This window comes from Perna viridis, chromosome 3 (assembly GCF_037379345.1).
Source record: "Perna viridis isolate PV_CMFRI_1.1 ecotype Kerala chromosome 3, ASM3737934v1, whole genome shotgun sequence".
NCBI classification, from domain to species: Eukaryota; Metazoa; Mollusca; class Bivalvia; order Mytilida; family Mytilidae; genus Perna; species Perna viridis.
Window position 1 is genome coordinate 13,792,678 of NC_142447.1, and position 25,438 is coordinate 13,818,115.

General features: G+C 32.6%; 1 protein-coding gene across 2 annotated transcripts in view; it reads right to left on the reverse strand.

Annotated features, from left to right (window-relative positions):
- LOC148621092 (nucleolar complex protein 3 homolog) overlaps window positions 1-24,453 on the reverse strand; it is a 30,822-nt gene extending 6,369 nt beyond the window's left edge. The window contains exons 1-14 of one of the 2 annotated variants that reach the window (XM_088575133.1): window positions 24,344-24,453; window positions 21,982-22,250; window positions 20,742-20,908; window positions 16,820-17,007; window positions 14,257-14,418; window positions 13,235-13,328; window positions 12,871-12,944; window positions 7,214-7,333; window positions 6,472-6,543; window positions 4,458-4,514; window positions 3,785-3,892; window positions 3,499-3,579; window positions 2,234-2,334; window positions 1,627-1,699 (exon numbers count right to left, since the gene is read on the reverse strand). In XM_088575133.1, the coding sequence (XP_088431259.1) occupies window positions 1,627-1,699; window positions 2,234-2,334; window positions 3,499-3,579; window positions 3,785-3,892; window positions 4,458-4,514; window positions 6,472-6,543; window positions 7,214-7,333; window positions 12,871-12,944; window positions 13,235-13,328; window positions 14,257-14,418; window positions 16,820-17,007; window positions 20,742-20,908; window positions 21,982-22,250; window positions 24,344-24,352 (1,575 nt within the window). In that variant the 5' untranslated portion in view covers window positions 24,353-24,453. Of the gene's footprint in view, window positions 1-1,626; window positions 1,700-2,233; window positions 2,335-3,498; window positions 3,580-3,784; window positions 3,893-4,457; window positions 4,515-6,471; window positions 6,544-7,213; window positions 7,334-12,870; window positions 12,945-13,234; window positions 13,329-14,256; window positions 14,419-16,819; window positions 17,008-18,486; window positions 18,600-20,741; window positions 20,909-21,981; window positions 22,251-24,343 lie in introns of those variants that run through there. The other variant, XM_088575134.1, reaches the window with a different exon arrangement.
- Between the last annotated feature and the right edge of the window lie 985 nt (window positions 24,454-25,438).

Consider the following 25,438-nt stretch of genomic DNA (forward strand, 5'->3'; position numbering starts at 1 on the left):
GATGATAAAATGAACATGAAATGATGATGAAATGAAAAAGGGATGGGACACAAGGACAATGGGGTCGACAAATTTTGATTGCCACTGGAAACAGGGAGAGGTGGGTAGGGTCAGGCAATTTAGCCTCCTGTGGCGGAGCCCTATGGTTCCTACTCCAGGAGAATACCACAGTAGGGTTCTTTAACGTGTGAGGAACGTGGCATCTTTCCCAACACGGTGCACCACTATGGTTTGCGATCAGAGCCTGACAATCCCAGCATGTAACACGCCAGGGGTACCCCATTCAACCACTTGGGGCACACATCCCAGTTGCTCTGTGGGCAGAGCGCCCTAGCCCCTGGCTAGGGTTCTGAGCACTATTTAGTCACCTTTTATGACAAGCTTAGTGCCGCTGCAGGCCTATTCTTTCAACACCTGGACCTGCACGGGGATAGAGAACATTGAAATCTCACCCAAATGGTGTCTGATATTTCTCTGTTTTGCATTTACTTGCAGTGTTTGATTCTTCATCTCAATTTTAAGACTGATTTGTTCTTAATATGCTAAATCAGAACACCCTGCTTGCCAATATTCCTTGGAATTTACAAGATGTCATAAAACATTTTATGGTGACATCACAACCATCACATATTTTATCTTACCCGTGGATGAGATAAGGAAATCTTACATGGCTAAAAATAGGAAAAGCCTTCTCTTTAGTGAGAGATGGTATTCTACTTGACTATAGGTATTTCGCCTATAAAATGCAGCATTTTAAGAAAGAAACAGGCACTTACGACTTGTACCTCATTAAATTATTTTTACACTTTTGAGGGAAAATCATCATCTTTTCACTCATTCTGCTGTGCTTCACTTGTGCACATGACGGTTTTCTCAGTACTCATGCAAGAAATCTCAGATCTTCCAATAGTGTAAGAACCAATCATTCTTAGTTTTGGTTAGTATTGAAATATGTTTTAGAAACATAAATGAAATCCTTTGAAGGTACAATATACAGGAAAAGGGCAAAAAAAACACTGTAAAGTGGATTTCGTAGGGTGTTAGTTTTAGTGTACTTTGAAAAGGCCAAAATAAATTCCACAAAGCATTTACTCTGGACTAAAGTACTTTTAAGTACTACCCTACATAAGAATCACGCAAAATGTGATTCATGGTTGGAAAACCTACATGTTTTTATTTTTGATATTTTGTTTAAAATGTTATAGATGACAGAAATTGACGTGTGGCTTTTCAAATAAGTCATGCTCTTAAGAGATAAAAAATATGTAGAATGTACTGGAGAATTCAAAATTAAGGGAGGTAATTCTGTAAATTACACTAAATTACAACAGAAACTATTGGAATTTCTATGTAGATTATCTCCTTTGAGCAGACATATGGGAATGAAAGATAATACATTTCACCATGTACACCCACAAAACATCTTATCAACAAAAATAAAAATGTGTAGCCTTTTTTTAGGTGTATCACAGATTACATAATTTGCATGATTCTTACAAAGACTACTACTTAATGCACACCTTAACATCTGCCAAAATTAAAAACACCAAAATTTTAGTATACGTTTTTGCCTGAACATTGCCAAACTTTACGCCTACCACAATTACCCATCAAATTAAATATTACCTCAGATTCTATCAGCTCATTGAACACTTTGTACAGATCATCAAAAAAGTCTATGTTTATCAAATGTGCAAATCTGAAAAGGACAATGAAGAAGTATATGATATCAGTATACAGTCCATTGATGGATATATTCAGTGCAATGAAACTACCCATAAACAAATCCTTTTGGAATTAAGGATTTTACAAAAGTTTCAATGAATTTATTTCATCACAGTAAAACATGTGTACTCTGTAATATAACTATAGTGGTTCGTTACAAATTTGGACTAAGATTACTACGTAAAAACTTCTATCATTTTTTTAGAAAAAAAAAGGTAATGTGAAACAAAAATATTTCTTCTTAAATTTATATTCCTGTAAGATAAAACAGGTGAAATCTGAAACCCTGTCAAATATATGGAAGTTAATAAAAGTTTCAAACTGATCTGAGAGCTTATCTGTTCATTTAAAAGGGATAAATATTAAGAGACATTTGATGTGGAAACTGATTAGTGATTCCAAGTGAATGATAAATTGTGAAGGGAGCTGAAAATACACATAGATATATCATTTAGGAAACTGACCACCAACTTCTGGTTCTACAATCATGCAACATACATGTACTTACTTAGCTAATCCCTCAAGTACTGATGGTAGAAGTTTAGAAGTTCTATAACCTTTCAAAATTCTAAAGTAAATCAGGAATATTGATCCTATTATATCTGTGTGCTGAAAAATATTATTCACGATTAGGGCTAAAGGCAACTACATCACAAATCAAAAGAAACAAGTATAGTAGTTAAAATCATATTTCACTCCTCATAGTACTGTGGAAATACTATTGTTCATGGGGTACCAATTTTCATGGTTTTCGTGGGTATGCCAAACCACGAAATTTCATTCCCAACAAAAAGGAGATTTCCATTGATCTGTATACTGAAAACTTCAAAACCATCAATTCAAGATTCCACAAACTTGTATTTCTTCCTTAATCCACCAAAATAGGTATCCAAGAATTAAAGTACTTTCACAGTATTAATAATCTACAAACATTGCTTTTGTGTGGCCTTGATATAATAGTTACAGAATAGTGGCATGGTTGAGGTCAAGACAAAAAAAATCACAGAAAGACTGTTAGGTTGCTATGTTTTTTTGGGACTAGTATTACTAATGGTTTTAAAATATGCAGTGACCTTCCTTGGGAATAATCTTATTAAAAAAACTTTTCCATTTTACAAAATTAAACAAAACTGTTTTGACTATTATCACTACCTTCAAAACCTCTGATCAAACTCTTATTGATACTTGCCTCCCAAAAAGCTATTATATAGTTCAGAAAGTTGACAAATAATTTTTAAATAATGACGCTTTTCTTTACTTTCATAATTCTTGAGGTGACTTGTACTTAAGTAGAAGTCTTTGAAGGAATCATGCAAAATCTGAAAAATGTGATACACCCCCCAAAAAAGGCTACATATTTTTATTTTTGTAATTAAGTTATTTTATGGGTCTATATTATAAAAAGTGTAATTATTCATCCAAATCTGTCTGCTTTTAGGAGATAATCAACATTGAAAATCCAATAGATTCAGTGTATTTGAGAATCATTTACAGAGTTATCTCCTTTAATTTTGAAATCTAAAGTGCATTCTATATAAATTTTATCTCCTAAGAACACAGGTTATATGAAAAACTGAATGTTAATTTCTGTTTACTATGACAATTCAAACAAAATATCAAAAATAAAATTATGTAGCCTTTAACCCATGAATCACATTTTGCATGATTCTTAGGTAGAGTGATACTTAAATGCCAAAATAAGACATCTACTGGTACACATTGATTAGCTTCATTTTTCAGGAAGGTGTAAAAAGAGAGGGATTCAAAACTTACTAATTTTAACTTTTTCTTCTTGTCTTCTGTTGCTTTTGTTTCTAAGAGTTCATTTTCCAATGTAGCCATCTTCTTTCTTTTCTGAAAAAAAAATTAACAATATCAAAGAACCTTAATGAGCACACTCACAATATCCAATGCTCACACATTTTCTTTTCTCACTTCAAGTTAGTTTTCCAATCAAATGACTTTCATTTAACTGCTGATAGTGACATATCAGGCCAGAGATATGTCACAACCAGGTGTAAAATTCAGGTCACAAACAAGTAAATCACAGTGAACAAACCTTTCTTTCTCTCCTTGACATCATTTCTCTTTTCTTCTTCTTTGTTTCATCTGTTTCTCCTGTCATATCAATTTCTTTAATCTTAAGTGAGAGAAAAGTATCCAGCACCTGGAAGACATCATTTTTAAAATTTTACATTTTCTCCACCAAGTTTGTTTTTTGTGTTACAGCCCTACAGGATTGGTACAGGTTATCATTATGTAACTAGTATCAAAGTTCCATAACTCATGCAAAATGTGTAAATCAAAATGGCAGTATGATCAATTATATAGGATGTTGAACCAACCAAGTCATAAACTTGCATTAGTGAACCTACCACTTTGAGTGGTAGTCTCAGTAAGAATCAGGCAGAGGGTGAAACATGGTATGAAATAACCTACCACTTTGAGAGTGTAGTTTGACTATTCTTACCATCAGAATCACGGAATAAAGACAAAATTATCCATATTATTTTAATTAAAGGATTTACCATTTCATTGAAATGCACTGCATATGAACATTTCAAGGGCAAAAATTTTAATACATATCCAGAGAATACTTCTTTGAGTGGAATTATAATGATGGATTGGCAGGTTAATGACATGAACATTTTAGATTTTCCATTTTTTGCCTGATTTCTTACAAGTACCTGTACTTAACATATAAAATTGACACTTATCTTCTCTTCTATTACCTTTCTTTGGACTCGAAACTCTCTTGCTTTAACCATCTTACCAATCATTCTGACAATCTAAAACAATGAAAGAAATAAAAATGTTACAAGCATGCATGATGTGTATGTTTAAAGCACTAAGCTCTTTTTTAAATTTTTTTAAAAATTCTTCTAGATTTGGTTTAGGTAGGTTTTGCTGTATACATATTTTGTAGCATGAGAAAATAATATATCATTATAATGCTCAAATTCAGAATTCCTAAGCTTAAGGCTGTGAATGAATTATGCCTTGATCATAGTCTGGTACATCTAAATCTAAATAGAAAAGACCATGGACATAAAAACTAAAAACATAATATTGCGTATGTTGTTGTGCTAAGTATACCCCATCTATTTCTATGTATACATGGTGAAAAAGGGCTCAGTACCACAAGACAGGAAGATTGATATTTTACAACAAATGCCCCATCTATAAAAAAAACAACACAAAAATCAAACCATTCTAAAGGAAATGAGATAACAGCGACAAAACTCACTAAGATGGATGGACAAGGTGATTCCAATATACCAACACTTATTCTGTGGGGATACATGTACAATGTCTCTAGAGACAACTAGGAATTTCTAAGTTGAACTATGAGAAATTAGGAGAAAATTCCTCTTCGGGAATAGGACCGAAATTCAGATCAAAATCAAGGGTTGGAAAATCTCTTGACTGCCTTCTGCTCAACACTATCCTGTACAATCATACATCACACAAGTCTTCAACAACTCATTATTGATATACCTGAGATTTTAGCAATTAGACATAATGACATGCTGAAAACAAAATACATCACCCTCACCCCCCCCCCCCAAAAAAAAAAAGGGGGGGCAAAATAACTCAAAAATTGCAAAATATTAAACAAAATAGCAATCAAAAGATAAACACCTCATATCTAATTAGTTTTATCAATTGTAATTATGAAAGGTTTTATATGCTATCTTTCTACAATTTTATGTAACAAATAAACTCTGTGTACCAGTATATCTAATCATTAGGCAATGCTTTTCCTAAGTTTCACTGAATTCTAGGATTAACAAGCAACTCATAGCCATATACCCCACCCCCCACTGCAAAAATAGTTGAAGTGCAAAGGACCCAATACTCCTGTAAAGTTTGTCAAATCAAAATGGCGGCAAAATATTATCAACTAAAAATGGTGACTAACCATCCTACAAGATTTGAACAAAATCCATCAGGCTGTTTCAGAGAAGTTGTGTCCACAAATATGACTAGACTAATGGACGGATGGATGGAAAGACACTGATATTTCTTTGTCCCCTTCCCCATAGCAGCAGGTAACAAACAATCATAAAGGTGCATACAAGTTCGAAGCTTTGAAAATGTGGATTTATATTACTGGTACAATGACAGGGGCGGATCCAGACATATAAGATACTGAATAAAAAGCTTTGCATTGTGCAGCTTGATACAAAGCAGAAATCAGTTCTTGATCAGTTGGCACAAGTATGAACACAATTCAGGACTCCTGAGATGAATTATGCCATGGTTATAATCCTGTAAGTTTACATGATTTTTATAGTTATGTACTTCTCTGTCTAAGAATCAGGCAAAATGTGAATCAGGTGTGGCACATGATGAAAAAAATGCCGAGATTTTGTTGTATTATCAAAGTATTTTTACCTCATAACATCCAGAATTAACCATCAAAGTGTTTGTAAAGTTTGAAAGATAATGAAAGGTCTAATTTAGTTGAAATGCACTTTTGAAAAATAGCAGGAAAATTTTCCCACACTTTTATCCTTATACAAGCAGTCAAAAGTATCAATGTCACAGATACTTCAGGATTAATTCAAATATTAGTTTGGTTGATTTCTAGATGTATTGAATATATTTGAGGCAGAGAAGACCAAATTGAGAAAAATGATATGCCACCCATTGCCTGATTCTTACAAACAATGGTATACAATATAAAGAAAACAAATCCAGAAAAAAAATTTCCCTTTTTTATACAAGTAACTGTTAACAAACCTCAAGTGATACTTCTCCAGATTTATCAGCAGCAAATACTCTAGACACTGTCTGGCACACCATATCTGATATCTATTTAAATAATAATAATAATAATAATAATGAAGAAAAAAAATCTTGGGGTATGATGTTGTACTCATTTACACATCGGCTAGGTTTCTACATTCTTTTATTTAATAATTAGCTTTAGTGAGGTATAAAGCACAAATATAAAAGCCAAACAGTGTGAAAATGAGTACACCATACCTAATATGAATTATTTCTACTCTAATTAGACAAAATACTTTTTTTTGTATTTAAATCTGCCTTAACATTAATAGAATTAATAATGTCTAAGAACAGCAAAATTCATGAAGACTAGTAGAAATTGGGAAAAAGTTCCTTCAAATCTACTGGTATATTAAAAATCATTGAAACAGGGCTTTTGGATAGGCTACACAAAATTTATTAGCCTCGAAAGTGGATTGACATTCTAAATAATGAAAATAAGAATCCACAATATCAAATTAGTTTACAGTACTTTTACAGACATCAGAATGATTGAAAAATAGAAATATCATTTGACATTGTTCTTATTGTGTGGATCATAATGTCATGTTGACATGACATTAAGGACTAAATTTTCTGTAAAAATGACATGTTCTGATACTAAATCATTAAAAAAAATGTTTGCTTTCTGTAAGTTTTACATTGTAGAATATTTCATAATGTTCACTCATACAGTACATAGACTAAAACTTACCACTGGTGTATGTTTATTCATTAGAGGTACTAAAACCATGATGATATTGTTTCTATAGTTAAAATGAGGGTGACTTGATAACATTTCACACATACACTTTACTGCTACCTCCATGAATACCTGTGATAAAGAATTAATAAAAAAATATTAGCATCCAATATGGGGAGTTTTATTTCCATGTTTTGATGGATTGGATTGATTGATTGATTGATTGATTATTGGAGTTTAGCACCCGAGCAGCAATATTTCAGCTATATTCAGGCGATTGATTGGATATCTCAAAATCATATGAAAACCCTGAAAACAAGTTTTTTTTCAAATGATTCTGATACATGTCTGTAGGTACAATTATGTGCAGACCCAGAGCGAGTAAGTTCACTAATTCAAAGCTTTATACCTCTGCCACACTCAAGTGTTAAACCCGATCCCTCTATGCAAATTAGTAGAGTAAACCTGAAACAGCGTCACTGAATTCTAATGAGTTGTGCAAAATTTGAACAAAGTCTGTTGAGCAGTTTCTAAAAAGTTGTGTCTATAAAGTCAATTGTGACAGGGAATGCACAGTTTTTCTATGTCTTCTTCTGCATAGGGGCAGGGGACAAAAATATCTGGCCAAGGCTTCATTTCATAATCCAATTTATCAGTGCTTGCCTTAAGCCACTAACCTACAGCCTGGGCTAATGGATTAGTGAATTTCTTGTGTTGGATAGAGACAAGAGGACATAAAGCAACACATATATTTCCTTGAAAAATGGGAGGCATTATACAAAAACAAGGCCAACACAAATTTATCTTCAAAAACATTTTTTTAACAGAACAGGGGTTGTCGGTCATTAAAAGGTAAGTACTGTTTACTTGAATCAAGTTGAATTTATTCAGTAACAATAGAAACTAGAATACTGATCTCAAACGTCTGATATTGGCCTTTTTTAAAAATTACCCTATTCATTTAATGCAGGAAGTTATATATTGTTTTGTTTTATTGGAAAACTTTGGAAAAATGATGTTTTCTCAAAATCTGTAATTTATCTTAAAAAGCTATAACAAAAATCTTTATCTAATTATGACCAAATCTATATATGGTACATGTAACTTACAAATGTGCAAATCTACAGTTAACCATTTTGAATAACTTAAAAAGATTTTGTGCTTATCAAAAATGCTGATGAACTTTCAAACAAGCAGACAAAGTGAAAACTATATGCTATAGGATGCCCACATCCACAATTCAGTATAACAGGATTGATCTAGTGAGTATCAGTGTTTTCAACCAAAAAGGGGTAGGCCCCACAGATTCCCCCCATTGATCCACCCATGGCATCTGTGAAGCTGGCCCTACATATGTAACAATACATTCATTCTACGATAATTTTTTCCTGTGCATTTTACCCTTTGACCTTGAAAACGCTCTTCTATGGAAATGCAAGTCACCTGATCGCAATTCTTTTTCCCGATTGGGCAAATACTGATGACTCAGTGGCATTCAAAAAACTGTACCGAAAATTGAAATTGCGTGACGTGTTATTTTCTTGAATGAAATGTAGAAAATTATTAGTTAAAAGAACAAAATTTCACTGTGTCCGCTATCTTTTTTTTAAAAAATAATACTTGTTACATACTGAAGACCTGGAAGACATGACCACTTTAAAACAGAAGGCTCCCAGGGGCCTGATTAGCTCACCTGGTTAAATTTTCTCCTTTCAAGGGCAATAACTCCAAAAAGTTGTATGACAATTTTGCTTAAAAAAAGACTTTGGAAGGATTATCATAAGAATCATTTCATCAATAGAAAGTTTCTTTTTATCTATTATAGCTTTCAAGATACTAGCTGTAAGCTGCTAAAAACATATTTTTTTTTTGTCTTTCAAGGAAATTAACTCAGACAAGTAGTCATACGACAACTTTGATCCCTGCAGACTTTTGTAGCCCTTATCATAAGGATCATTTCAGCAATTGAAAATTTCTTTCTATCAATCATAGTTTTCAAGATATTGGCTGAAACCTGTAGAGAAAACAATATTTTTCACCTTTCAAGGGCAATTGTAATGAGAAGTCTATCATGTTTTTCGACAGATCAAAAATCCCCACACCATTTCTATGCAGAATACCTTAAGGAACATTCATACCAAGTTTGGTTCTAATTGGTCAAGAGGAGAAGAGTTTTGAAAAATTGTTAACAGAAACAACAGATGACAATGGATGCCAACTGATGGCAATATCTAACCTGGCCAAAGCAATTAAGAAGTTGACATTAAAAAACCACTTTTCTACTTTTAGATCAAGTATGGCAACACTAGAAGAGATTAGTTCCAACATAGATGAAACAAATAAATCTTTTTCTAAGGCCATTAGTTTTTGTGAAGAGAGTCTACAAAACCTGGTTGACACAAAGAAGAACATTGCATCATACATAGAAACTAAAACAGAGAAATTCATTAACCACCTTACAATTCTAAAACAAAATATGATATCAGATGTAGATTCTGTCAGTGAAAAATATGAAAAGGAGACAAGAGATGTCAATGATTTCCTCAATTCGAGACGTAGAAAAATTCTGGAGATGAAAGGTTCCGTTTTAGGACCATCCAACCAAAACTCAATATTCAACATGACGGAAATGACAGATATCATTCAGGAAACAAAGGATAGTCTTCATGCATTATCAGACAATGCTTCGTTGAATAGAATGAGCTTAAAACTCCATTTAAACATTGATGAAACACTCTTGAAAATCGAGAAATTTGGTCAGATTATGATTTCCAATAGTTTAATGAAGCTACCAGTTCCAAAAATGAAATTATCACAAGCACAATCATGGATAGCACAGCCAACTACAGTCAGACTGGAGATTCAGGAAAAAACTTCTTTGTCTGATGGAGACTACAGTGGAATCACTGTTTTACCAAATGATCAGAGAATCCTTTGCAACTTTTACAAACACAAAGTAATTGTTCACAACTCAAGAGGCTTTATTGAAACAAAAATTATGTATGAGAATGATGCCATAGTTCGGAAGGTCACCATCCTTGATGAATCACATATCACTGCAGCTGATCCAGGTTTAAAGCGGGTATCAGTCATATATGTAAAAAAATTCAAAGTACTAAAAATTTTGCCAAAATTATATGAAGTATGTGGCATAACATTTCAAAATGGAATCCTATTCTGCACACCAGATACCGGGATACTGAGCCTAAATCTTGAAAACACTAAGATAATTACTTGTTACCGTGAAAAATCAGTGAGCATGGATTCCCATATAACTGCAAATACCAGTTGCATTTGCTTCACATGCTGCCTAGAAAGCACTGTGACTGTTTTGGACTCAAACTTCAAACTTCTTTTCAAATGCAACAACCAAGTACATGTATTGAAATATCCCACAGGAATTGTCATTGACCTAAGCCAACATGTACATGTCACGGGTCAATGGTCACAATATGTTGTGGTTATAAGCAAAGATGGCAATTTATGTAAACAACTGCTTAGTGATGTGGATGGCTTGGAAAAACCTAATGCCCTACATTATGACACTACCACTAGACTCCTTACAGTGCTAAATTGGAACAGTGAATATTTCAGGTACTTTGTGGATGAAAGAGCTAATAACTTTTGAATACTTGTGTAATTGACTTTTCATAGTTTAATACAGTTTAAAACATGTAACTTTAATTTGCATTTTAACAAGTGCAATACTTGCTACTGACGAAGATTATATGAGGATGTTGATATTGCAACCATTGTATTTGAGAAGTCTGAATGAATTGACAGTTTATCTACGAGTGATATACAGTGAAACCCATCTAAATCAAACCTTTTTTGGACTTCAAAATTGGTTCTGATAAGACAGGTGTTTGGTTTAACAAGGGTTCAAAATACATTTAAACTGATATAAAATTACTTTAAAAGTGTCTGTTTAAACAGTTTTTTTTCTGATTTTTCATTGCTTAGTTTAGACAGGTTTTCAGATTTTTCAGTCAGTGGTTTAGACAGGTCTTCAGGTTATTCAGAATTTAGTTTAGACAGGTTTTCAGAATATTCAGTGTTTATTTTGACAGGTTTTTGGATTATTCATTGCTTGGTTTAGACAGGTTTTAACAGCTTATTCAGTGTTTGTTTTAGACAATTTATTGGATCATTTAGTGCTTAGTTTAGACAGGTTTTCAGATTATTCAGTGTTTATTTAGACAGGCTTTTTGTTTTGTCAGTGTTTGGTGTAGTCAGGCTTCACTGTACTGAAACTGACATATATAGCATTATTTTGAACTTGTCCTTTGATATTACATTCTCCTGGGTGCTCTTTTCATTGACACTTTATTGATGACTTTTGGTTTGACTTCAGTCAACTTTTAATTTGAAACTTTGAGAAGTCTAGAACCCTTGTTTCTTCATAGCAAATTTGAACCCCTGAAAGGATATGAGCCAAGAAGACCCTGATCCAGTCCTGATTATCTAAAATTTTTCTAAATATCTATTAATCTTGTTTATCATCAGTCATTTTATAGTTAACTGTACATGTTCTTGGAAACTGAGACAGGGAATTTAGTCTATAAAATCAAATTCTTTGTCTCGAAAATGTCAATCTTTATTTTGTGTTATCTCCCTTTAATACAAGTGAAAATAGTGTAAATAGATAAAGTGGCTTGTTCCTTTCTATAAAGCAGAAAAAATGGATAAGGATTAGCCACACTTGGTTTCCGTAGATAATCATTCCCAAAAACAATGTTTCTAAGCCAAACTCATGCTCTTCAGTTTTTAAAAGATTTTCTTTTTGCTACAATGTATTTTGACACTGAACTTATGAATAATTTCGAATTGTTTACTTTTTATCAAAAGAAACACATTAGATATTCAAATGAGGTGTCTCAAAAATATGTGCATGGAACTTTTTCAGATTTTTTCCAATCAGGGTCCATTAAGATTAGGCTATGGCTCAACACCTTTTAACAAAATTTTTTTTCACAAAAGTTTCTCTCCAAAAAGCAGGACATTTTCATGACGTCTAAATTAATAATTTTGTATTTTTTGCTTGTTTTGTGAAGCATAAGAGAAGGCTATTACTTCTCCAATTTTAAAAAACTGAAATACAAAAATAAATAACCTTAACACCTTAATTTCAGAGGAACCCACTGAGTTTAGCATCCATGAAAAATTACTTGTATAACTTTTTCGTTACCAGTCCATTTGTATCTGATTGAATATAAAGTGTAAACTACTGCATATAGCAATTATAATAAATCAAAAGTTTTGATGACAAATTGTACACAATTGAAACTACTCTGCTATTTCCACTACATTTTTGTACTTTGATGCAGATAGGAATTCCTTCTTGAAAAAATTCCCGGAATCGTAGTCTTTTCACAAATCGAAGTAATTCTATCCACTAGGTGACGCTAAAAAAATTAGATATCACTAGATATAAAGAACAACAACTCTCTCAAGAATTTTGGTGCAAAGTGAGGAGCAAAGAAAAAAAGTAATGGTACAAAATTTAACCAGATTAACTATAATTTTAGAATCAGATTGGTCAAATTCTGGAGAGAATCTTCCATCTAGAGCCTCCCAGGTTTTTCTTTTGTGTGATGAGAAAGGCTGAAGAGTTTCAACTGAAATTGTACTATAAATAAATAAATAAAGTACACATTTTTTTAAGTTACCTCTGAAACTTCACTAGGAATCGCTTGTGTTTTCACTCCATTCTTTTTCCATTTCTTTTTCTCATTTGATTTCCCTGCAAAAATAAATGAATAACTTAACTGAAGATGCTTAACATGATAAACATTGTTACAGCTAGATACACCAACATGTACATGTAAGAATCAAATCATACTAAAAAGGAGTGGTAAAATATGTCATACATACATGGAGCTCAAAAAAATAAAAATAATTTACTTTGAAATCTTTATTTTTTTTAATTCTTATACCACATGTAGACAGATGAACAGAAAAACAGTATTAATAGTACATAAAATTTTCTTCCATATCTGTACAATACTTCTCCAATGCAATTTTCTCACATACCTGTGCAATACCTCTCCAAAGTTTCTAAATAACTCTTGTAGTTCATCAACAAAGACTGTTCATAGTCATACAGTGTTTTTGTCTCTTTCTTCATCTGTAATAACCAAGACAACAACTTAAAAAGGTTACCATGACAACAATTCGAAAAAGGTTATCATGACACACAGTGAATTGTATATTAGCTACGACCCTTGTTGTCCAAGTGGTTTACGTCTGATGAACTATTGGAAAATGCCTGACTAACAGGACTTAACTGAAGGTCTTGATTTTAAAAGTAACAGCAACTATGAGTAACAAAGTTCCTAGAATCAATGTATTGCCTTTGGCAAATTAAAAAGATATGATCACAGCAGTTCAAATATATACTAGAACCACTTCAAAATAAACTGGTCAAAACCCAGTATAAGTAATGAGACTTGTGATATGGTTCCTCAGCTACTGCCCCCAGTTTGGTGGATTTCCATAGAAACCCAGGCCCATTCTAACAGTTTGCATTAAATCAAAACCCAAAAGTCATCAAAAACTAACAAAATAATTTCTATCCTATTTTGCTTTTGTCCATTCAAATCAAATATTCATGCCTCCATAACCAATAAGATTGACATTTCACTACAAATTAAGATATTCTTTAAAGTTTTACAATATCCACAATGCAAATGTAATTTCACAAGAAAAGGTTAAGTGGAACCTGAAATAAATATATAATAAACAAATGGCAGAGTAATGTCCCCTTTCTCATTTTGTTAAAAAGTCGTATAAATTTTAAAAGGAAATAAAACCAGAAAATTAAGAAATAAAAAAAAGACAAACAAAAAGAGAAATTATTTGATATAAAAGTTCCAATATAATGAATAGAAAAGATGGAAAACTCAACAGTCAGGACAAAGAGCTAGAATTCTGCCTATGTCAGAAAAAATACAATTCTTACAAGTAACCAATCATACAAGTAAATGTACTTAAATATCTTTCCATACATGTACTTCACAAAATCCTTAAAAATAAACTTTTCGCATTATAAGCACCTTTTGCTGTTGTTCTGTCTGCGTCAGAAGACGTATTCTGTATCCAGGTACAATATCCTTGAAGATTTCCATCATCGACAGCATGACAAGTTTTCTAACGGTAATATAAACATCAGGATCACTTTCATCTAACATCAGTCGAAGCTCTTTCAATTTCTTGAACTGAAAAGAAATATTTATTTTCAACTTGAGCAACTTTCACTTCATTGTCAGTGAAGGTAGTTTTCATTTATGGACATCAATTTTCATGGGTGTTAAAATTTTGTAAGTTCATGGAATTTCACTTTATCATCCATAAATTGTATTTCTTGTATTAAAGAATTACAATAAATGGGAATTTGAAATTGTGGTTTGGATTTCATCAACAAAACCCACAAAAAGGTATCTCTACCAACATTATTTCATTCACAGTTCATTTTCAAAATGCTATCTAAAAGGAAACAGCTAATGTTTATTCTGAGTGTTCTAGAGTCAATGATTGACAGAAGAAATATAATATATATATGCAATATTTAGAAAATATAAGATCTAAAATCCATGCAACAAGTTACATGTATATGAGGCTGTCATGCCAAATAAGGGACAGAGATGAACTAACCCCGTTTTAGGGCCTATTTCAAAGATTCAGTCAGTTGAGCATGAAAATAATTTAAAACTGAACCTGCAAAGATTGTGATATACATGTAATTTCATTGTATTTACTCTTTTTTTAAGTATGATGTCATAATACTCAAAACACATTGCCTGCATAGCTTATATATGTACCACAGACACAATTCTACACTACTGTCAACACAAATTTTAATTTCTCCACTCTTCACAGTGGAGACATTTTGAGTGGAGTCACCATTTCAAAAATCGTCTGTAATTAACTTCTTCAGTCTTTAAACCAAGGTATATTTAATGATTCTAGCAGTTTAATAACATTTCAGTAAAGGACAGAAAAAGATATTGAAAACTATTGAAATGGAGTAATTTTATCCCGTTTTTTACTTTGATTGAGTCAAATTCTTTAAAAGCAATCAAATTTACACTAATAGTGTTTATCTTAATTTCAACAGATACATGTCAGATACATGTACATGTATATGGTTTTACCAAGTTTACATATGATGCTGACCAAAGTTCCATACATGCTTGTACATCTGAATGCATCAGCATTATGCAAAATAAAAATCAAAGTACTCATGTACTGATTCAATTTATATCGATCGTTTGAATTTTTAAGTCTCAAATAATCGTGGAAGTGCAAAAATATGGAATAAAAGGAAAGTACAGGGATCAAACTAAAACATTATTATCGCAACTCAAGCTTATTGTTATAAATGGTTTATATTGAACACTCTGTTTTTATTTTTAAACTCACCATTGTGATTACAAAGGACATTTAAAAAACATGCACACCAAAATTCATGAGTATCATGATAGTGCATCAGTGTGCGTAATAATCAGGTTCGATATTTCACATGCAACACATACATGATTGTATACAAAACTCTCCAACATAGTGCATCAATGAACTACAAACTACTAGTCATTCTCAGTTTTTTAAATTCAAATCCAGGTCGAAACTGTCTGTTAAAGCCACAATCATAGAAATTCATATCCTTAGATACATAAAGTAAGTAAGTACAGCTCTATAATAACAACACATACATGGTCAAAATAGTTAAATAGATTAACAATGATTAGGGAAAAAAAAGCAATAACACCAAACAAAAACAAAAATGACACAAATCCCTGAGAAATGCATTATCGAAATTCCTTTGATATCATTCATGCAAAGTTCCTATGTCACGAGGCTGTAACCGTAATAAAAATACATGATACAGTGCATGGGTGATACGTGAGGATGGTTTCGGAGGTTACATGTATGTTACCCCTTTGTAAAAATTGCCAAAATATGAGCAGTAAATAAAACCATGAACCCCTTTTCTTTATACAAGTTTCTTGATTGGAACCAATTCCCCTTTTATCTGCCAGGGCCTGCATGAAATATCTGAGGACAGCTATTCAAATTGGTACTCAGCATTCCTCCTCGTATTTCAATTCTATGATTGATGACTATTTATAATCTTGCAGGGATTTGTTTCTAGCTAAACATCAAATGGTTTATTATACATCCAAAAATAAATAGGCAACTTTAATCCATCCACAATGAGCGACTGGTTTATTCGGGCAAATGCATAGACATAAACATGTAATGATAAGAGGTTGGAGGGTAATTATCTTTAATTGGATTGTTGTTAACACAAACCAAATTAATCAGTATATTTACTGCACAGTAAAAGTTATTTATTGGGTTTGAATATTAGCCTAAATAACATAGAAATGGATTTGATACAGTAGAAATACCTAAAAAGTTGACCCAACTTTCTGCATTTGAACCTCAATGGGTTATGCTAAAGGGACTACTTTCCTGTGTTAGTGTAAGATAATTGCAGATGCTATCAGGCTTTACAAATTAAAGGCTCTGGCAACTGCTACATCAATTCTGATCTTCGATTTAAATTGATAAAAAGCAAAATTAAGACTTAATTATCCTGCTCCTATCAACACTTACATTTTCTTCTGGGTTTTCTATCAAAGAACTAGCCACCAAGGCAATCTGTGTTTTTCTCTCCTGGAGCTTATGTTGTCTATTGACAAGTATTTGGATGTTGGACAACTCCGGTATAGGTTCTTCCTTGATTTCTGTTTTAATTTCTTCCTTTACAGGCACTTCTTCTTCTTCTTCTTCAGGATCAGGTTCTAAAGTAGTAATTAAAATAAATAATCTAGTGTCAGGTTCCTCAGATATAACACAGTATGAAATAACCCATGGAAAGATAACTCTGTCATACATGTCAATTTCCTAACATTCTAATGAAAAATTTCTTAACATATCTAGTGATGTAAATATAAAATAGTGGTCACTTCACTCCTTAGAGTGAAACTGTATTGTCAAATTGTTGAGTTCTTTTGTATAAAAGTAACCAGTATAAGCTCTCTCTAAAATGTCTTTCACGTCTTTGACCAGGAAAAGGTACTTCCATAAATGCAGCCATTTTAACCAAGCGTTGATTTTTAATCGACTTTTTTATGTTGATTAAATTTAATGACAACTTCAGGCAGAATTTTTCATTAAAATATTTGAACAACACTTAATAAACGTGTTATTTTTAACGACAGATTTTTCCCATTTCCCTGATTCTTACAAGGGCTTGCAGTTACATGTAATAAAAAAGATTATATACATGTACATACATGTATGTATAAACACTGTTTGAATGAGATTGAAGCATAAAACATATCTAAGTCCCATAACTCTGATAAGTTTTGTGAATCAAATGTGTGGTTTGATATAATCAAATACATATTGTATAACCACCCCAATCACTCATCAAGTCATAAAAAGTACAAGCCCCAGCTAGAAATAGGCAGACAGGATTGATTCTCTTAATTTTTTACTGAAGCACATTAAACATACCTAGAAAATACCCATTAATCAGGGTTTGACACGAGAAGTGCAAAAGATAAGCTAAGAATAAATGGTAGTCGTTAATGTGGAGTAGTAGTCCCAATGGCTACAAAGTGGCCCAAATTTTAAAGGGGCTGGGTAAGCCCTCCTTCCCACAAAGAAAATTTTTCAAATTAGCTGCAAAATCCTTCAATTTGGACACTTTGGAAGGCAATACCTTTTTTAATAGACTATTTTTGCTAGAATAATGAAAAGGAAGCAAAAATTCATCTGTTAATCAAATAAACAACTTTTTTATTCTTACTGGGTGTCAAGCCATTTTTTGGCCTAAAAATATAGGATTATAGGGATTTTTTTTCAATTTATAGGGCAAATATAGGGATTTTTAAATAAATTTATAGGGATGTATAGGGTTTTTATGGAAGAATTTGTGTTAAAAGTCTATTGTTTCAGCCTAGAAACCTAGCAAATTTGGTATTTAATCAAATCTGGAATAATATGACAACACACATTGTAAACTGAAAAGACATTTAAACTTTATAAGTTACCTGTCCAGCTCTTACATCTCTGATACAAAACCTATATATATATAACCCTCAATTCTAAGTATATGTATTATGGCCTGCCCCCTCCTGCCATTTCCTTTTCTTTCATTTATTATTTTTCCTAATTTACATTCAGCTATTAAAAAGTTACTCTTTATATCGCATTAAAATTTAAGAAACAAATATTGAAAATGTCTAATGAGAACAGGAAAATGTCATTAATACTCTTATTTCTTTCTATCTTCTTCATGTGCTGCAGTTGTTTTACTCTTCCTCTTAATTGACATCTCTCCCTTGCTTTTAGAACTGCTTTCCTTGTCATCCTGCATTTTTGAACTTAATAGATGACAATGTTCATGATGTTTTGTACCATGCTTCGCTTACATTGTGTCATCTTTTTCCCAAAGAGACGTGGCCTTTTGTAACACCGAGCTTTTCTCTTTCTCCAACACCTTTTGTTTCTCTGTTGCACCTGTACCAATCATCATTTGGGCAACCTGAAGAGATGATCTATCTATGTCCTTTTCCTTCATTATCTTTTCTAGTTTCATTTTTCCTTCTTTAAGAAGGGCATTACCTGCATCTATATCAATCTTAACTTGTGTTTCTCTTTCTGACAGTTCTACCTCTCTTTGTTCAATTTTTTTTTGGTAGCTGCTAGTTCTTCTTCTCATTTTCTCATTAAACTTTCTTCATTTTCCCTTTTCTCCCTTGCTTTGGAAAATTCCAGTTCTTTTTTGTTTCTTTCTCCTTCAAGCCTTGCTTGGTAACAAGCATGTGCAGTTTTCAAAGCTTTGATCAATTCCTTTGTGAAAGGTATGTTTCTTTTCTGTTTATGTTGAGGACCATAAAATGCAACTGCATCCTTCACCATTCATATGCCATAAATGGCTTGCTCTGAAAGCAAAGTCCTATCATCAGTGACCACATTAATATTCACTGACAAACTCCCTCCTACATCTGCATTTCCATGTGGCAATACCCGAGTTGTTTTAATTACTTTCTACAATAGTTTGTACTTAGTTTTGTCATCATCACCTCCAAGTCAAATACTTCTCTCCAGTGTTGGTCAATTCTATGTATGTTCAGGATTTCTCTACCTATCCCATTTTTGTGCTTTACAATGCCCTCCCTAAGGTTTTTTTAAGGCTTCGCTAAAAAACAAATTATCCCCAATATAGAAATCAATTAAAAATTTTTACAAGTATGAAACCTAACCACACATATTTTTGCTTTTTGGCCTGTAGTGCCGAACCATACAAACATCCACCTGTACAAGGCGATTTGATCATAATCTTTTTTTTTCGGTTTCTGATTGGATTTTTGTCATTTTTCACACTTTCCCATTTCAAGTTTATATTTCGATGTTGATTCAAGAATGATCAAAGTTTGAGGACTTGCAGATATTTTTTTTATCTCATGCCCATTGTGATCTGTCTGGAATCAATACGTAGGAATATGAAAATATGAAAAATACATGTATACAACAAACTTTTACCATCAACCAAAAGGCAAAATGTTAATATATTATAATCTATAGCATGTTAAATATTGACATAAATTTATTTATTTCCCACTTTAAAGTCTTAAAAGCAATCCATTCTTAAAGATCAAGTTAAATTCTTCAAAAGGATTCAATGACTTAAAAACTAACTTTTCAACAAGGATATGCCATATCAAAGACAATAAATATCTTTGTAAAGTTTTTTCTGCAAACATGAGTATATGATGATTAATAAGCATGGCTTAAATTTTGCTGCCCTGGGTCCATCAGATAGAATATCACACCTATAAGGTACTTTCCCAGAAATGGCTATTTAATACATATTTATGAGTATCTTAATTGCATATAAAATAGTAAAGAGATACATCACATATTAATGATTCATACCAGGCTTCATATATCTGTGTTTTTTATTATTTCGGAAAAATTATCACAGATTTTTCTGAATATATAGGGTTTTATACGGATTTTAATGAATTATAGGGAAAATATAGGGACCTTCAAATTTATAGGAAAATATAGGAAAATATAGGAATTTATAGGGACTTGACACCCTGTTCTTATTTGAGTTTCTTTTTGGCATATTATCAATACAACAAGAACGGACTATTTCATAAAAATTTTCAAGTACTAGGCAGTCCCTCTAAATATCTAGTGGGCACATGACTATTGGACAGCCGGTTGTCAAACCCTGAATTACATGTATAAATTGGAACAAAAAAAATAAAGCAGAGATAATAATATGATGAAAAAAGAGAAAAATGGTGGGAAAATTCTGCAGAGTATTTTAACCAAATTTTAGATCACTGTATATATTTTCTTTGCCACTATCTGAATTGTAAAGTATAAAGGGGTTGTTTCTAAGGAACAGTGAATTCATTTTTGTAATTGAAAGTTCCAAAACTTGTTTTATTTACAACTATAGATCCAATATGATTCTTACATGGAGCAGTACATTGATTAATTTCATACAAACCTTCAACTATTGACTGTGGTATAACACCTTTCTTTGTTTTGATAGGGAGTAAATCTTTAACATTGTCATCCCTGGCAAATAATTTCCTTGGGATTTGTTCATACATTTCTTCTGTCTCTGCATGTGACCTTTTTCTGTTAACTACTGGTTTCTCTCCATTCAGCAGCCTGTAAAATGGAGGACATTAGTACTCAATTTCATATGAAAATCTTAAATTGAGATTTCCCCCAAATCCATGCTCAACTTAAACTCTGACTAATCAATTAAACAAAATCTGAAGTTGAGAATTTCCTCAAATCCTTAGTTTTTCTTCAAATCTTCAATTTCAAGTGATCTGATTAATAGTCATAATTTGAGTTGAGGACGTAATTGAGGGAAATCTTAATTTGAGAACTGGCAGGGAACACTTGAAACAGAAGATAGAGAAAATTCTCAATGAACAACTTTTTTATGAAACATGGGAGTCACAAAATTCCAGTGTAGTATAAAATGTATTTGAGAAGTTGATTTGCTGAAAACTGGGATTAAAATTTGAAATAATACTAAATTTGACAGACCTAAATGTAAATTGTCAGACTTCGCTGAATCTTCTACTCAGATCTTTCTTCATACCTCCACCTTAGACTAAATTAATAGTTACATGTACATAAATCCATTTCAAATATTTCATGATAGTGAAGCCAATATTTTGAAGTACATGTGCATATATATATGACATCAATAGTTTAATATTTACATCTATATCCATGTAAATGTAACAAAAATGATATAATGACATTTATACACCAAAGCTTTCATAAAAAATGTTGCATAGGTGTTAATTTAGGAAAATTCTACAGAAAAATTTCTCAAAGTGGGAGATTTGCTGAGGTTTTGTTTTCAAGATCTGTTTAGCCAAAGATCTTATTCGGACTTAATCCAATTTCACTAACATTTTTGTGTGATATCCCTTTCCCCTGAATTATGACCCTTAATATTTCCCTATATCACAATGATAGTAATGGTCTTTATCACAGGTACATGTATGGGATTAATTTGTTTGGGCAAGAATTTATTGTAATTTATTACAATTTAAGCCGAAAATTAATAAAAGACAGGAGCAATTTTAAATGCCGCTAAATCTCTCACTTTGACACACGCATGTAAGGTATCAGATTAGAGATTTTTTTATGAAATACCAGAAGGCTCCCTTCAAAAGTGGAAGACACATTTTGCCATTGCTTTAAAATAAAATTCTAACCTTCTTTGAGCAGTTTGAATGAAACTGTCTTCTCCTGGACCTGGTGTGCTGTAAAATCCCATATCATCAGGGTCAAGGTCACTTTCCCCTTCTTCACTGCTTTGATAAGGGGAGATAACACTTGGCTCAGGCTGTGCTGGCTTCTCTTTATCCTTCTTCTTTTTCTTCTTTTTTAACTTTCCTTGTTTTGCCAAACGATTAAACTTTTTATTGGCCAATTTAGAATGGCTTGCCTTTGACCCTTTAGATCTCGACATTTTCTGGTTTGTCTGAATAGCAAAAAAAGATAACTACAGTCAATAGGCAAATGTAACTACAGTCAATCCTGTTTTAATGATCAGGCCAAGAAAAAATGTGTCTGTTTAACATGTTTAAGGTTTATATCACTTGCATTGTACATCAACTACTGTAAAAAAGAAATCTTTATAGAAGTGCCTTTGTGGAAAAAAGATTAATTACAAAATCCATTAGTAATACCACAGGGGCTTAGTGAAAAGTATATTTAGTAGCATATACAATGTATACTCGTGAGGAAATGGGAACCTCGGAAAAAATCAAAAGGGAATTTCCCAGTTGCTCGCCGCCTTTTTCAAATTGGGTTTTTCTCGCCTGAGACTGCTCTCTAATTTTTGGATGCCAAAATCTAGTTGGCACGTTCTATTTCTGTAATAAGCCTATCCTACACTCGAAACTTCTCTTTAAACATTGATTTTACCCAGTTTTTTTCACCAGATACCAAACAACGGACAACTACTATGACTGGAAGTGAAAGTATTAGCACTCAGTATGGTCTAAAATGTGTAACCTATTCCCATACTGGGGCTGCTCTTGCTTTCAAAATTCTGTCGCCAGAAAAATCGCCAGCTGCCAAGTTTTGTCGCAAATTTTCAGAAATTAGAGCCAAAATGGGTGCCAAAATCTTTTTATTCTAATTTTTTAAATATGACAGTACATGTATTAAGTACAGTGATGAGTTATCAATTCATCAAAATAGCCCCTTCATTCATGACATACATGTATCCAAGATTCACTCTTGATGCATCTATAAAGCAGGTTTTTAGCTCTAGTCTCAGTCAGGATATAAAACCATTAGTCACTTTTTATAGGCAAAATAATAAAGTACTACTCCAGAAAAAAGGTGTTTTATTTCTACCAAGGACTTTATATTACTATGCTCATATAGTTCCTAATTTTAAAACATGTTCATTGTTGACCTTTGTCCTTTGTGGTCTAATTACATGTAAGTTTATCTTAAAATATAATTTTGTTTTTCATTTATAAATTTTCAACAAACTTAATTCTTTTTTTCAAGTAATAAAATTTCTAGCAAACAATCATTGACAATTTTGTCCCTTTTCAATTATCTCGAATTCTGTTTATCTGAATATAATTAGAATTTGGGAATCCCCATCAATTTATTTACCGACTGTCCCGCCAAAATAGGCACATGACAAAAGTGTAAACAAATGTCATCCATTTTCTTTTATCAAATTCTTGCTTTTCAAAGTGTTTCAGACACTTCCTGATAGGATAATCATCGTTAATTGGATTTAATTTATTCTGTTGTAAGGTAAATCTGTTTCTGAATGTATCATATGGTTTAACCGGACTGTGAAGCTTGTATGTAGCCACGTGCACCTGGCCATGATTGTGTTTACCTTTGACCAGATGATAAGAGTTTTGATTGGCTCGATAATATATTGACATCTAATTGACACCTCCCAGGAGCATATTGCGAGTCACGGTCACCTGGTCTAATTACTTTTGATTGGCTTTAGTCGTAAATTGGTCTTGATCAATTTACTTTGACTAGGTGTCAACACAACTGTTTAATTGGAGAGAATATCCGTTGCTGACAAACTTCATGCAATTTTAATACACAAAACCTAGGCGCCAAGAAAATCGCCAACTGGTTATTTTTGTCACCAGATCAAATAAAAAATCGCATATTGCGACATAAGCCAAGCCTAGCACGATCCCTGCCATTCTTACGGTATGTTTCTAGTCTAGAAATGAATCAAAACATACTTTTCCACATATCTTGCAATATTCAGTTCTTAACATACTGTAAAAATGAAATTTCATCAAAACATTACATACTGTAGACCATAAAAGGCGGCAAGCAACTTTATAATTCCCCTTTTGATTTTTCCGAGGTCCCCATTGTCTAGCCGGCTAGCGTCAGTAGCGATAGAAACGTTCGTTCTCAGATAACTCTATACTGTGGAGTTTATACAATGAGAAGAACGGCAATAATATCCTTAAAAGAAAGATCGTTTTACACTTTTTCGGGGGTCATTTTAAACGAAACATTTTTGTTTACATTATTTTTTAACCAAAACATTGAACACGTGAAACTTACCGATTTCATTTTTCAGGGTTCCTTTGATACTGGCGATTGCAACGTGTGTAAATTGTGAACAAATCCAGACGATTCGCCACATGATCTATACGCCCCATCCCCATTTTATTGCAATCATGCCCTTCTGTCATCTGCTTTCCCATTGTATCACAGGTCCCACTATATCCTGGTATTGCTGTATCTAGAGATAATCAAACAAGAACATGGAACGATACACATTTTCAGAATTAGCTATGCAGTAACAAGGGCCAAAAACAGGAAAATAAGGGACAAAAGCAAATTTTCACTCGATTTTCGGCTCGGCATTTTAATTTTTTTTAATAAATTTTCCTAGGTCACGATAGGAAAATTGCTGATCTGTCAGATTGTGTGCTGATGAAATAAGAATTTAAAAGTAATTCTGTTCCACTAAAAAGTTGTTAAAGTGTGTACATATAAACTGTAATTTCTAGATTTATTATATGGGATTATATGTTATAAAACGGAACATAGAATTCACATCACCCTTCGGCAAGCAATTAATGAGTGTAAACAATGCTGCATTAGAAAAATTAAGTTCAATGCAATGAAAGATAAGGTGTGTTACACAAACTTCAAACGTATGGTAACTGATTGAAAATTTTTCCACTGAGACGAGAAACAGTTAACGGTCGTTAATGCTCACAATAGATAGGTTGATTTTACAACCATTGAAGTACGTATACGCATGTAATAAGCAAGTGTTTTTTTTAAACCGACATACTGGCATGATAAATAGTTGGCAACATAACAATTAAAGACGAGCGTGGAAATTTAAGGCTTAAAGCGTGTCCGATGTCACAATTTCTGGTAGTAAGGAGTTTCAATCCCTGATTGTGCACGGTAAGAGTGAAATTCAATATTTACGGTAGTCATACCCATAATTTGATAAAGGTGGTTGTCTTGATTTTGATGTTTGTTTGTTGGGGTTTAACACCCGAGCAGCAATTTTTTTCAGCTATATTCAGGCGATGAAGTGGATGATAAAATGAACATGAATTGATGATGAAAAGAAAAATGGGATGGGAGACAAGGATAATGGGGTCGACAAATTTTGATTGCCACTGGAAATAGGGA